The 13486-nt window shown below is 39.7% G+C and overlaps 2 protein-coding genes across 2 annotated transcripts; one reads left to right on the top strand and one right to left on the bottom strand.

Annotated features, from left to right (window-relative positions):
• Nucleotides 1-1130: 1130 nt before the first annotated feature.
• On the top strand, nt 1131-7811 carry tpp1 (tripeptidyl peptidase I). The gene is made up of 13 exons (XM_034110988.2): nt 1131-1213; nt 1643-1717; nt 2267-2406; nt 2525-2675; nt 3127-3248; nt 3340-3524; nt 3642-3840; nt 3925-4113; nt 4640-4709; nt 4943-5063; nt 5145-5306; nt 5545-5670; nt 6368-7811. Exons 1-13 carry the CDS (start codon nt 1203-1205, stop codon nt 6506-6508), a joined length of 1692 nt encoding a protein of 563 aa, XP_033966879.1. The 5' UTR covers nt 1131-1202; the 3' UTR covers nt 6509-7811.
• A 267-nt stretch (nt 7812-8078) lies between these two features.
• Nucleotides 8079-12653, bottom strand: yy1a (YY1 transcription factor a). Its single transcript, XM_034110989.2, has 5 exons — nt 12009-12653; nt 10007-10157; nt 9486-9546; nt 9104-9262; nt 8079-8899 (listed from the first exon to the last, which is right to left on the bottom strand). The coding sequence occupies exons 1-5, from the start codon at nt 12505-12507 to the stop codon at nt 8717-8719; spliced, it is 1053 nt and encodes a 350-aa protein (XP_033966880.1). The 5' UTR covers nt 12508-12653; the 3' UTR covers nt 8079-8716.
• Nucleotides 12654-13486: the final 833 nt, after the last annotated feature.

Genomic DNA, 13486 nt, shown 5'->3' with positions numbered 1-13486 from the left:
GTTGTGATTTATTTATTTCTTCATGGGAGATCTATTATCTATGGAAGTAATGCCCGACCTTTTTGGCAAATGAGAGCCATTGATTTAAAAACTAAACACATAATTTAATGTTACACACGACTGCAGTGCAACTTCAATTAACAACAAACATGATATACTTTCTATGTATTCATTTAATATCTTATTTTATTAAAGGAGTTTCTATGGATTGTATTGACCCAGGTCAGTGAAGCGTGTGTGTATCATATCATGCACATGATGGAGCTCCTGGTTTTCTCCCCGTCTGGCAGTCTGCTCTTGGCTTTCTGTGGCGTAAAGGAGAGATGACTTGCCTTCTTTCCATGCAACCGATCTCTGCTCTCTTACTCCAGACATAGTTTGTCGTTAAAAATTCACAACAAATGTGATGATGTGGTAAAAATATAAGATGTCATTAATATTTTAAGTGTAAAACTAGTGTTTTGTCCACCTTTTATTTTTATTAATTATGGTGATGCGAATACAATACTTTAAAAAAATGTTTTCATGTTGTATCTTGACTACAAAAAACAGGTGTCCTACTCCAGCAATCATTTGCCGCCTTGATTAGGAATCAATGGGTCACAAGACATTGAACGTATTGTAAAGAAATTCTAAATGTTTGATGAATAAAATGCAAAATTTGTATAACAATATTCATATGAAATAGAGAAACATTGAATTGGACACAAAGTTACATGATATGACATTGAGAAAGTTCCCAATGAAATTGGTTGAATGTTGTAAAGTTATCATAATGCACCAGCTAAAAATAAGTGATTGAGATTACTAATAACCCTCTGTTTAATTGTTGACAAATCATTTCAGAAGATGTTGACATCTTTCAGAAAATGTAATTAATTCAGAAAATTAATGCTGGAGTATGAAGCTATATCAGGGTCATAAGCTTTGATCATTTCACCATGGAGCCCTTTAAAAAAACAACGTTATTCTAATAATTAATTATCGTTATTTTCTTTATTCCTTTTTTGTTTGATTTACTACATTTTTTTTAATTGTTATTACATTTATTATTTTTAACTGTATTCTATTTTGTTTTGTATACATTCCTAAACTTAAAAAAAAGGCAAGATCACGTGAAAGCACGTCACGTGACTGCTGCATCTATAACAGGCTGCTCAGCAGACACAACAGATGAGTGTACACAACTAACCGAGGACAGGATGAACACACTGTGAGTGCTTTATAAATGTTCATAGTTGTGTATTTTAATTCAAGCTAACAGGGAGAGAAAGCGCTCACCCGGTTTACCGTGAACTGTGATTCCGCATCTGATATTTTTGGTTTTACCGGTTGAGCTGACCTAGATAGCTGCCAGCTAACATAGCGGGTTAACATCTTCACAACATTTTGAGGTTACTATAAATAACAATGTTTCTTTTTGTTCTCAATATAGTTAGAAACTCGTTTCACAAGCCTGTATCTGCCTTTTCATAAATGCGTTAAATGTGACCTACAAACTAAGCCGAGTCACATTGAGACTTTGTTTTGTTGTACCCGCAAGTACCTTACTTCCGTATGTCCCTGCTATATGTCTTTATGTCTTTAAAAACTCTGCATGTGTACATTGTATTCTAAAATGTTTTGTTTCTCCTTCCACCAGGCTGACCTTCTCCCTCCCCTTGTTGTTCAGCTCGTTGGTCTGGAGTGGCTATCTGGAATATGACCAAGATGTCTTGTGAGCAAATCCCCTTTAAGAGCCATTTCCCTATCTATCTGTAAATTATTAAATCTAGTTCGTATTTCACCTTGTTTGAACACTCTTTCTAAAATGTGAGAGCCTAATTAAAACATTTTCATAGATACAGACCAGTTTTGACAGCCCAATTTTGCAGCAAATACTTGTATAAAAGGGGAAGTTTTAACAATATTCTTTGATAAGGATTATGAATGTTAGAGGTTCGAGTCTGGACAACTTTTGTGGGAATTGCTATATAATTGATGTGCCTAGTTTGGGAATTTTAGTATGTGTGGCTCCATATTCTGTTAAAAAAATCAGGTATATATTGTACCATGCTTTGGACTTTTTAAAAACCCTTGTAAAGATCTCAAGAATAGTATAAATGAATCAACTCGTGGTTGGTCAAAAATGGCCAAATGATTGTGATGTTTCCAAATGTAGTCATCAATACACTTAACAGGCAACAGCTTTGTTAGCAGCTATTTATTTAGTTTCACACTATCAGGTAAAGTGAAGCCATATTTATTAAGTAAAAACCTTCCTCAGGATACCAGACGACTGGAACCATGGGGGTCGGGTGGATCCCACAGACCAGCTGGAGCTGACCTTTGCCCTAAAGCAGCAAAACTCTAATCTGCTGGAGTCAATACTCGGACTGGTGTCGGACCCTGACTCAGGACTATATGGTAGGGGTCTGCCTGTCTGATACTTGCCAGTAGTCTTCAAGGACTAACTAGGACCTAGAATAACCTCCGACTGTCATACTGAACATGGAGTGACAGAGGCCTGTTTTGTCCTCCACAGGTAAATACCTCACCCTGGATGAAGTGTCCTCCCTGGTGCGTCCCTCTAAACTGACCCAGAAGGTGGTGCATCACTGGCTGCAGAGTCATGGGATTACAAACTGCCTGACTGTACATACTCAGGACTTTCTACAGTGCAGCATGACTGCAGCGTAAGCATTATCTTTTTTAGCAACATTTCGTTCTGCTTACACAACGATATTTTCTACTTGCTCTTGACACAGTTAAGACGTTCCCCTTTGTGCAAACCATGCAAAGGCCATGCTCATTTCTCGTGATACTGTTCCTCTTTCTGTGGTTATTGCTTAAAATCAAACTCACTGTTAGCTTCGAGATTTTGAAATCATGGACCATGGTTATTAAATGTTTAGAAAAGGACCACAAAAAAAAAGTATCCATGTTTTACTTATTGGTTAATCAACATAAAGTGATATCAGTTTTGCCATTGAGTTACTTAAAAAACCTATCCATGTTTTATTAACTGGTCAATCAGCATAAAGTTAAATACATTGAGTTACTTGAAAAAAAACAGGAAATGCATACCTTTGTCTAGAATTTGGTGGATTTGATTACTTTTAGCCTGTTGTTGTTGTGTTTATTCAGGGTTGCAGAGAAGCTGCTATCAGGTAGCAACTTCCACCGTTACACCAGGGATGGCCACTCCGTGGTCAGGTCTTCAGCTCCCTACTCTGTCCATGATGATGTTCACGAGCACCTGGACTTTGGTGAGAACCATTTACATTTTTAAAGGTTCTGTGATTGCTAAATATATTGACATGGGAACTGCACTTACATTTGTTTTGCTTGTTTCCACAGTTGGAGGGCTTCACCGCCTCCCTCCTAAAGGGCAGGACCTCAGCCAAGCCTCGTCTCACAGAGAGATGAAGCAGTCTGAGGCAGAGGTGCACCTGGGGGTGACTCCCGCCATCTTGAGGGCCCGCTATAACCTCACAGCAGCCGATGTGGGAACAGCTCAGAACAACAGCCAGGCTGTAGCTCAGGTGTGAATAAGCTTATAAATATGTGTGTTGTGTTGCTGTTAGACAGTAGCTCAGACACTATAATCTCACCACAACTTGGTGTACTTTCTCACTTTAGCTAGCTGTTCTGTCTTTTAGTTCCTGGAGCAGTACTACAGCCCTGCAGACCTGGCGGAGTTCATGGGGATGTACGGCAGGAGCTTCCAGCATCTCTCTCAGGTGGACCGGGTGGTTGGCACTCAGGGAGAAGGAAAGGCTGGGATTGAGGCCAGTCTGGATGTAGAGTACATCATGAGCACAGGGGCTAACATCTCCACATGGGTCTTCACCAATCCAGGTCTGTAGTGTGGTGAACTGAACGGAGAACTTATAATTCTAAGGTTATATTGACTTTCAGTTGACATTGATTTTAAATCGACAGGTCGGCACGAGTCCCAGGAGCCATTCCTCCAGTGGATGATTTTGCTCAGCAACATGTCTGACCTTCCCTGGGTTCACACAATCAGCTACGGAGACGATGAAGACAGCCTGTCTACTGCGTACATGATGCGCATCAACATAGAGTTTATGAAGGCTGGCGTCAGGGGAGTCTCTCTGCTCTTTGCTTCTGGTCAGTAAGGAGGAAGTGTGAAAACAACTTCCAAATGCAAACGGAGACACTAAACTAAATCAACAAACATTTACATTCATACTATGTCAGCAAAAAATGTCTGATAGAGCGCCAACTTGTCTGAGGACAGTTCAGCCTGTTATCTTTTTAACATGTGACTCCAAAAGTCACATTTGTCTCCTTTTATATGCATTGACGGAGACCTCTATTGTTTGTGGTTGAGTTTCTAAATCATCTTGTTTGGTCTTCATATCAAATTATTTTAGCTTTTTGGGCTCACTTGAAACATGAATACAGCTTTTATTGTTTTAAATAAACACCGATGACATGTTGGCTCCAGGAAACAGGAAAACAGGTTTACTTTTTGCTCATAGCTTTTTCCACATGTTACAACAAAGCTGGAAATGCTGCCAGATCTCAGGAAGACATGCGTCATGATATTTACATCACTTTTACACTCACTGATCTTGTTTAACACGCTTACCTTCCACAATCTTTATCGTGTCGATCTTGTTTTTATGTTCAGGGGACAGTGGTGCAGGCTGCAGACATGTGGGTAAAGAGAACTCCTTCAGGCCAAGCTTTCCTGCATCAAGGTAAGACATTTGAAATAATGTCGTTTCTGCTTGATACTAGCGTAGGACTTCTAAAGGCTTTTCCCCACAAAGCACTTTATTAGTGTTGTAGGACTCTACAAAGACATAAAGATTTTTCATTTGAATGAACAAAGAATTTAGCTTGGTTGATTCAGATGTGCATACGTCAATCCAAAAGCCATCAGAAATGACTTTGTTGCAGAGCACTAACCCTGTCATTCTTCTTGTTTCAGCCCATACGTCACTACAGTAGGAGGAACTTCATTCAAAAACCCATTTAAGGTCACGTATGAAGTAACAGATTACATCAGTGGAGGAGGCTTCAGCAATGTCTTCAAGATTCCCGACTACCAGGTAATAATATCAGGTCCTCAGCTGTGGTAATGCTCAGTTATTACAGACTGTCATTAATTGTATGAACGTGTGTTCCTGCAGGCCAGTGCGGTGGATGGGTACCTGAAGACTGCAGCAGCAACGCTCCCTCCTCAGGCATATTTCAACACCAGCGGCAGGGCCTACCCGGACCTGGCCGCCCTCTCCGATAACTACTGGGTGGTCATCAACAAAGTGCCTGTCCCCTGGGTGTCTGGGACCTCGGTAAGATATGTCAAACTTGGAATACCAGGTGTTATTGTATAGAACACTGTTAATAAATGAGATAACTGGTGGATTAAAAAGCAGAGAAATGCAGTTTTACAAAAAATATACAAGCTGAAAAAGAAATATAATTAAATCAAACACTCAAGCACGTTTTTAATGTCGCTGTTAAAGAAGCGTTCATTTTTAATTTGAGTATTTATTTCTCACTTTTCTTATTGCTTGCCCTGTTTTCCAGGCGTCTACCCCTGTGGTCGGGGGCATGCTGTCTCTCATCAACGACCAGCGGCTGCTGCAGGGTCTTCCTGTCCTCGGCTTCCTCAACCCTCGCCTCTACAAGCTCAAAGGAAAAGCTATGTTTGATGTAAGTCAAGTTATTAATGTTGTAAAATTAGTTTGCAGTTCCCATTAAAGATTTTAGCTATCACACTTAAACCTAAGGGCCACTTTTGGTACACATGTATCTGCAATCTATTTTAGTTAAATACCACAGCTCCGCCATCTATCCTGTCATCTAATTAATATTTTTACATTTTTGTTGACAATGTCGGAGATGTGTTGATTTACTTACAATGATGTTGATGTCATAGTTAAATGTAGTGTTGAACTGGACTACATTATCAAAAGTGACTCCTATTTAATTGACATAAGTAGCATATTAGAAACACAATAAAACACATTCTCTATGACCTCAATGACGGTGGCAAAAATAATATAGGATTCATAAAATAAAAGGTCAGAGTTATTTGGCAGAACAGTCATATTGTATTTCATTCAGATAGTGCAGGTGTTCTCAATAAAGCCCCCTGAAGACATTTGTAAAGTTTTTCAAAGTGGAACTGTAATATGTAAAACCTTATTTCCCAAACAAAATAACTAATTTTGCAGTAGTGTCACATTTAGTATGAAAAAAAAACAAGACAAGTGATAGATTTGAGGTGACTAATATTGTAACATTGAAGCAGTAGAGTTGTACATTCATTAAGGAATTGTGAAAAAATAAAAGAATAGTGAAACCCTTACCCCTTTTGTACTCATGGCGTTTCCTGAATGCTCTGCAGGTGACTGAAGGCTGTCACCTGAGCTGTCTGGACGAACAGGTGCAGGGAAAAGGCTTCTGTGCGGCCCCATCATGGGACCCTGTGACGGGCTGGGGGACGCCCAACTACCCTGAGCTGCTGGCTGCGCTGCTAGCCGAGTGAAAAGCCACCGCCATGACCATCAGGGAGATGTCTGCTCTGGGAGCAGGTATTATACACACATCTACAGGCAGGACGCTGACATGGAGGGGAAACTATGTTTTCGACCAACGCCTCTTGTTTTGTTGAGTTCATATGAAGTTAACACTGCAATATTCTAGCCTTCAGGAAACAATTTGATCAGTCATCCTCACCTATCCATTTAAAAAGGTACTCAACGCCTATTCAGTACACATCTTATTTTCTTCAAACGGCTTGAAACTGTTTCCTCAAAATGTAATGTCAGGGATTTGGGATTTTTTTATATTACAATGCAAATGGCTTCTTTCTGTTCACTGACCCAGATTACTCTTTGCCTTTTTAAATCCAAGCAGCTAGATGAACAGGAGAATTGTAGGGAAAACGGTTCCTTTGCATAAAGAACATTTTAAAGGCTCACACCAGTTCACCTCCTACATTTACAAACAGGGCTTTTGTGAATAGGATTTTTATTTTTTAAAAGTGCTAAATATCAATTAAGACTCTATATACCGGATGCAATAATTGTATCTGATCATGATACTGAGACTACAATAGGGTCCAGGTTGGGGGTGTAGTAAGACTTAGTACAATACCACTCTGCAGGGATGAGCTAGGTACAAATCATTTAGTCTGACAAACTATATTTGCATGCAATTTAAAAAAAAAAATGAACGGGAACATAGTGTGTTGTTAAAGATTTCCAGGACCACTTTTTAAACTTTATTTTAATTTTGGGTTGTTGCCATTAGCTCTGCAGCAATGACCAAACCAAATGCACTGGAATGTGTGGGTTAAACGTGATTCAGCAGTTCTACCCACCAGCATCGTTGCACTTGTTTTAATCTTTAAAGCATGTACATCTTCAAATCGGATGGTGAATTTAATGTGAGAAAGACTGCCTTTACTTGGAAATGTGAGTTGAATGTTCTGGGTGTAAAGGAGGATATTGACACTGCGTTCTTTGAAATGTAACACAAGCCAGTGCAAATGGAACCGATTGCAAAATACAAATCTGATAATTGCTGAATCATTTTGTGGCAAAACTGACCAACATATCCTAGATTCTGTCTCTGAACAGGACACACAAATATGATTGTTATGCCTGAACACCTGATGGCCCGATGCAATCTCAAATGTTACTAATATTTTCCGATTGTATGAACCATTATTACAATTTACCAGCTGCGGGATGCCACTTTTAAATGTTCAATTTAAGTTTTAAGATGTGATAAATTGTGAGTTGAGTATGTGTACTGCTGTGAAAAATAAAACTGAATCTGTTTCACTTCCTTGTTTTGTTTCTCCTTGTTACCAAAAAAGGAAATGTAAACTTTACTACTTTAACAGTTTTGAACTGCTAAAATACTAGTGACACATGTTTGTTAGCGAGCTTCAAAACAACATTTATAACCCTGAGGTTAATATGAAGTTGAGAACCGACACCGATTTGTTGTGACAGTCGCTTCATTCTAAATGACATCTCCTTCAAAACGGCTGCATAATACTAGGCTGTGTTTTATTTGTGAGAGGACAAATGACACTTTGTTGGTAGTGCAAGGGGGGAAAAACATTTTAATCAGTGATCTACTGAAAATCACATGGCTATTATCTACATGATTCTGATAGTGTACAAAATGAAAATATGCAGAGATCACTCAATCCTCCCTGGAAACACACTCACATGAACGGAGATAAAACAAACTGAAACCCAAGAAGAGCTATGGGACAACCTTAATACACATTACCACAGAGCTTATGTCACAGTGTACAATATGCACACTTGGGGAAAGTACAAAATTGAAAATGTGTCATTGCTAAGGATCGATGCAAATTTGACAAACATATTGCAAAAACTTTTTTAACTGGTTGTGTTAAGGTATAAATACGTTTTCAGGTGCAGATCCATGAATTAACATCTTCACAAGAAGAAAGCGTAAATTGTTCCATCCAGGTAGCATCAAAGTAGGGTAGGAGGCCTGAGGGTCACACTCTGAAGGTTTGATCAAGTTCCTTGATCAAACCTCCATAAGTTCCTCAAAAAGTCTGAGGAAACGGTCATTTCTTGAAAACCTTTCATCTAGAGATACAAAGGGGACTTTTATCTCTGAGGACAAAGCAGGCCACGGGACTTTAGTTTGCCAAAGAGCGAAGAAGCGAGTCCTCCCGTGTTGCGCTCTCGCCGCTGTCCGTTCACTGGTTGTTTTTGGCTTTGGCGTGTGTGAGGATGTGAGACTTCAGGTTGGTTGATTGAGCAAATTTTTTGTTGCAGCCATCAAAGGGGCACACATACGGCCGGTCTCCAGTGTGAATACGCACATGTGTGCGCAAGTTAAAGTCCAGAGAGAACCGCTTGCCACAGCCCTCGAATGTGCACTGGAGACGAGAGAGATTGAGTTAACGCCGCTCACAGTTTAGCTGTCATTATCAACAGCAAGGTTTGTATATCATTTGCTATTCCACAGATCCAGTCGGGCACAGTTTACATAGTGAAATCTTTCTTCCTCCTGATAAACTACAACTATGGAGCTTTCCCTGGAAAAGTAAAATGAGGTGACACGCGTATCGTAAAAAACTCACCTGGAAAGGTTTCTCTCCTGTGTGAACGAGTTGATGTCTTTTCAGTTTTGAACTCTCCACGAAGGCTTTGCCACACTCTGCGCAGACGTGCACGCGGGGCCCATGGGTATGCAAGTGCTTTCTCATTGCCGAGTTGTCCCTAAACATCTTGGTACATCCCTGAGCATGAGAGAAACCAGATGAAGCAAATCACTCGGGACATATTCACTTAACAGTGTAGCAAGAGCAACAGTATCGTCAGCTCTTCATACCAGGCCTGTTTACTAATGTAATGTCAATAATAAACGACATACAGTGGAGCTGAGTAAGCGAGGTGTGTAGGTAACCTTCATCTTTTGCACACTGCTGTATCTACTGGTAATAAACAGATGACTGCACTTACTTTGTGTGGACAGGCTATCGTCCTGGGTGCATCGTCTTCTTTTACTTTCCTCGGCTTCATTCTGAAAAAAATTACAATTTTAAAAGTGGTATTCAATATTATTACACAACTATCCAGATTAATAAAGACCACTAAGTTAGTATTTTTTACGTTTCCTCCCAAAATGATATTTGTTTTCACAGACATATTAAAAATACACACAGCAACATATAGTAACTGAACACAAATAGAAACATATGAATATAGACATGCTAACTTGAAGATATAGGCTGTACAAAAAATCTTCGTGTATACACTCAATAAATTATTACAGCTCCCTTTCTTACTTAAATAAAAAGAAATAACTTCAGGTTAAACTTTCACGTGAAATACACCAGCCTACATAGTCACACTGTCACATAATCAGCATCAAAGATTTAAATAATGTTCTGGTTGGCTTAAGTAAAGCGGTAGTTTGAATATATTGATTTTACTATGACTCAGTGAATTTGACATACACCTGTGTGAGCATTAACCCTTACCTTGCAAACTCTGCCAGCTGTTTGGGGTCTGAGAGGTCGATGCCTGGGATGCCTCCAGGGGGGAGCTTCTTCCCCGTCATGTATTCAGAATAATCTGGTGGCGAGTTTTCTCCCGCGATTTGCTCCTCATGATCTATATCCTTCTTGTCATCTGAATGAAGGGGAACATAGGTGTTGATAATTAAGACAGAACCAGAACATGTGGAAGTAATTGATTAAAGACATTTATAGAGATGACCTTTGTCAGCCCCACCACTCACAGCATTTCCTGTCCCTTTCTTTGTTGTGTATTTACTAATAACCGAAGCATATAACAGGAAATACAGGGTTTGGCTCGAAGGTCCGTTTATTCAGAGATAAGCTCTAGATCAGTGGTTCTCAACTGGTCAGGCCTCGGGACCCACTTTTTAAAATTGGTCAATACATCGCGACCCAACATTTTGAAGCACTCAAATCTATTCAACAAAAAATCGTGCTGTAATATATACGCTTTTCAGCATACAATATTAATGAAAGTGAAGTACAGTGCAAATATCCCTTCACAGAACTAAAGTATGCTTTTAAAAAAGGAGATTTTTTAGAAATACTAACAAACTATGCATTCTGGTACACTGAGAAGAAAATAAATAAATCTATTACTACCCGACATATTAATATTTTATGCCATTGTTTGTTTTTTACTTTGTTCTGACATCTTGCTGCGAGAAGAGTAAAGAGGAGATAGTCTGTGTGACTTACTTTAAATTGTGGGTAAGGGTAGATAGCTCCCATTGTTCTGTGACCTGTCAGTCATCAGACCGGGGGTCATATTTCATTATGTGTTCATTTGTATCTGAAGTTGTAACCATGGATGAATAAAGAAGAGTTCAACCGCAAAGTTATTCTCCGTGGGGACTTCCGGCAACAATCTTGATTCTGATTGGCCAGAAGACTCGAAAAAACATCAGCAAAGATATTTTATTGAGAAGATGATCACTATGTGACAGAAGTTTTCAAAACCGTTTATGGTCTCCTGTACTTCCAGTCCAACGCCGACTGCATGCACTGCGTTAGAAAATCGGGCCTTCAAAATAAAAGTTTGACTTTGTCCCCAAAAAAAGAAAAAACTCTTTAAAAAAAATGTCCCCAATTTTTTTTTTTCACTCACACATCTGCGACCCACCAGTTGAGAACCAGTGCTCTAGATAAAGCTACCACATGTAACATTGTGCTTTTTAACAAACTATATGGACAAAATAGGTTTTAAACTGTTGATTAAGTGATTAAAGGTTAATATGTTGTCATGCACATACCCTCCTGCAAATATCTATACGCGTTGAACCATCTAATTTTAATACAAACATGTACACTTTTTAAATATTTGACAACTATCCGATTATTTAAAAAAAAAATGATGTTCAGTGTGTTTCTTATAAATCGGTCACTGTGAATTACACGTTTTATATAGCCACTAACATTATACAATAATAGTAAATAGTGTGACATTAGCGCTCGTCTCAATGAAATAGCCCTTTCTATCGCTGACAAACAACACTAGCAAACAGGGGGACTTTTTGTTGGACACAGGATCAAGTTCGCTCGATTCATATGAACATATATGGTGAGATTAAAGCCTCGGAAGTGTAAAGTATGAGGGGTTCCTGAAGGCACCACAGCTACAGTTTAACTGAACTGCGCCACAGCGGCCTCGCGGAGCCAGCTCATGAGCCAGCTGCACTCGCTCCCACTCTCGCCGCCATCTTCGTCGGCCAAATAAACGCCATTTTTTCGGGCCGCCATACTTTCTAGTCCGGGGAAATATGGCGGCGCCCATCGACACATAAAACATGGCTTCCCATAAAAACAAAAACATTTCGAATGGCTTAAAACTGGCTCAGAGTGGGAAATGAGTTCCTACTTTAGCGGAGGACAAGGCCCCAGCCGGGCCGAATCACACGGCACACAGGCTGAGAACAAAGCAAGGAGCCAACAAGAAATATTTCACTCAGGACTCTGAACTTACCCGATGCCCACATAGTCACTGAAAACTCCCCCTCCAAAGTCTTTATCTGCACTTGTTTCTGTTCCCATTTCCTGCCCATTTCTCCCCCGCTTAGGTAGCTCTTTTTGCCCGCTTTCTTTCCACTTCCAGCCCTTTTCATCCGGCCTGTGGAGGAGCTTCTCCCGGCGACAGTAACCAGAGTCTGTTCGATATAGTCCTCATCAGCGTCGGGCACTGGGATGAGGATTTGGTCCTCATAACCATCATCGTCGTGCATTTCAGAGTCCTCATCGCCCACCACCTCCTCTCTTGTTTGCACCAGAATCACCTCTTGGTGCGAGTGAATTGAGTGTGGATCGTCCGTGTCAAGCGGCTGTAAGGCGATCATAGGCTGGTGCTCTTCGTCGTCTCCAACAACTGTGGTCTCGATTGTCTCTATTTCGATTTCATGCAGTTCCACTATTTCTGCCGGCATATCTGACCCGTCCGCTTCAATGTACAGGGTGTCCCCCGAAGCCATGGTGAATTTTGTATTTCCTCCTGCTGTTATGCTATTTAATACACTCGCTTTCCCCTCCTGACTACACACAATCTTCCACCTTCCTCTTCGAAAACAACTCTACACTAGTGTACTCTCGTCGCCACAATGCTCCACTTTCGAGATCTCGCGTGATTTGGATTAAAGCAGTCCCGTTCAAAAGTGGCACATTTACAACCCTATAAAAGTTATTGACATGAATGTAAATGTATATGTTATCAATTGTATTTAGGAACTATTGAAACGTTCTTATGATCATATTAATCATAACTTTTAATAACTTATAAATATATAACCATGCATACAATAATGCATCAATATGTCTGACAACTCAAAATGAGGCCACACCGTTATACCCTGTTCTTGTTCTGCATTTTATTATAACTTATATTAAATGCTTCTATTTGTAATTGTAACCATTGATTAACACTGCCAAGTTATTTACACATAATTGTTTATTTTACTCAGTTTTGTATGCTCTTTGAGAAGCACTCAAGATTCAAATAAACTCCATGTATACTAGCCTATATATTTTTCTTATACTCACAGACAATACCATATTGGAAATATATACACATCCAACCATTTTGATCTCGCTAAAGTGGGATCTGTATATATCATAATGTGCCATATTAGGAATCACTTATATAGCCTTCAAGTATTTATCCTGATCTTAAACAAATGTAGGCCTATGTGTTAGTTAGCTGAATACAAAAAGGTGGTCTTGTCTGTAGCACAGGCTGTCCGGACTGTTTTTATATTAAATGTTTAACATACCAATCCTGAAAACGTGTTTGTAATAACAGTAATCATTCACAACATCTAACCAAATATATCGTTTAAAATGCATGCAGTTGTTGGGGTGCATATATGTGAGCAGGTGCACAGCCGAAGCCCCGCCCCTTGTAGGAGGGTCTTGTGATGTTACATACACACCTGCAGCCTGTGTGAGTGGGTGTGT

The sequence above is a fragment of the Pseudochaenichthys georgianus genome, chromosome 22 (genome assembly GCF_902827115.2).
Source record: "Pseudochaenichthys georgianus chromosome 22, fPseGeo1.2, whole genome shotgun sequence".
Lineage (NCBI taxonomy): Eukaryota > Metazoa > Chordata > Actinopteri > Perciformes > Channichthyidae > Pseudochaenichthys > Pseudochaenichthys georgianus.
The sequence above is the reverse complement of the archived record's forward strand: the minus strand, read 5'-3'. Positions and strand labels throughout refer to the sequence as shown.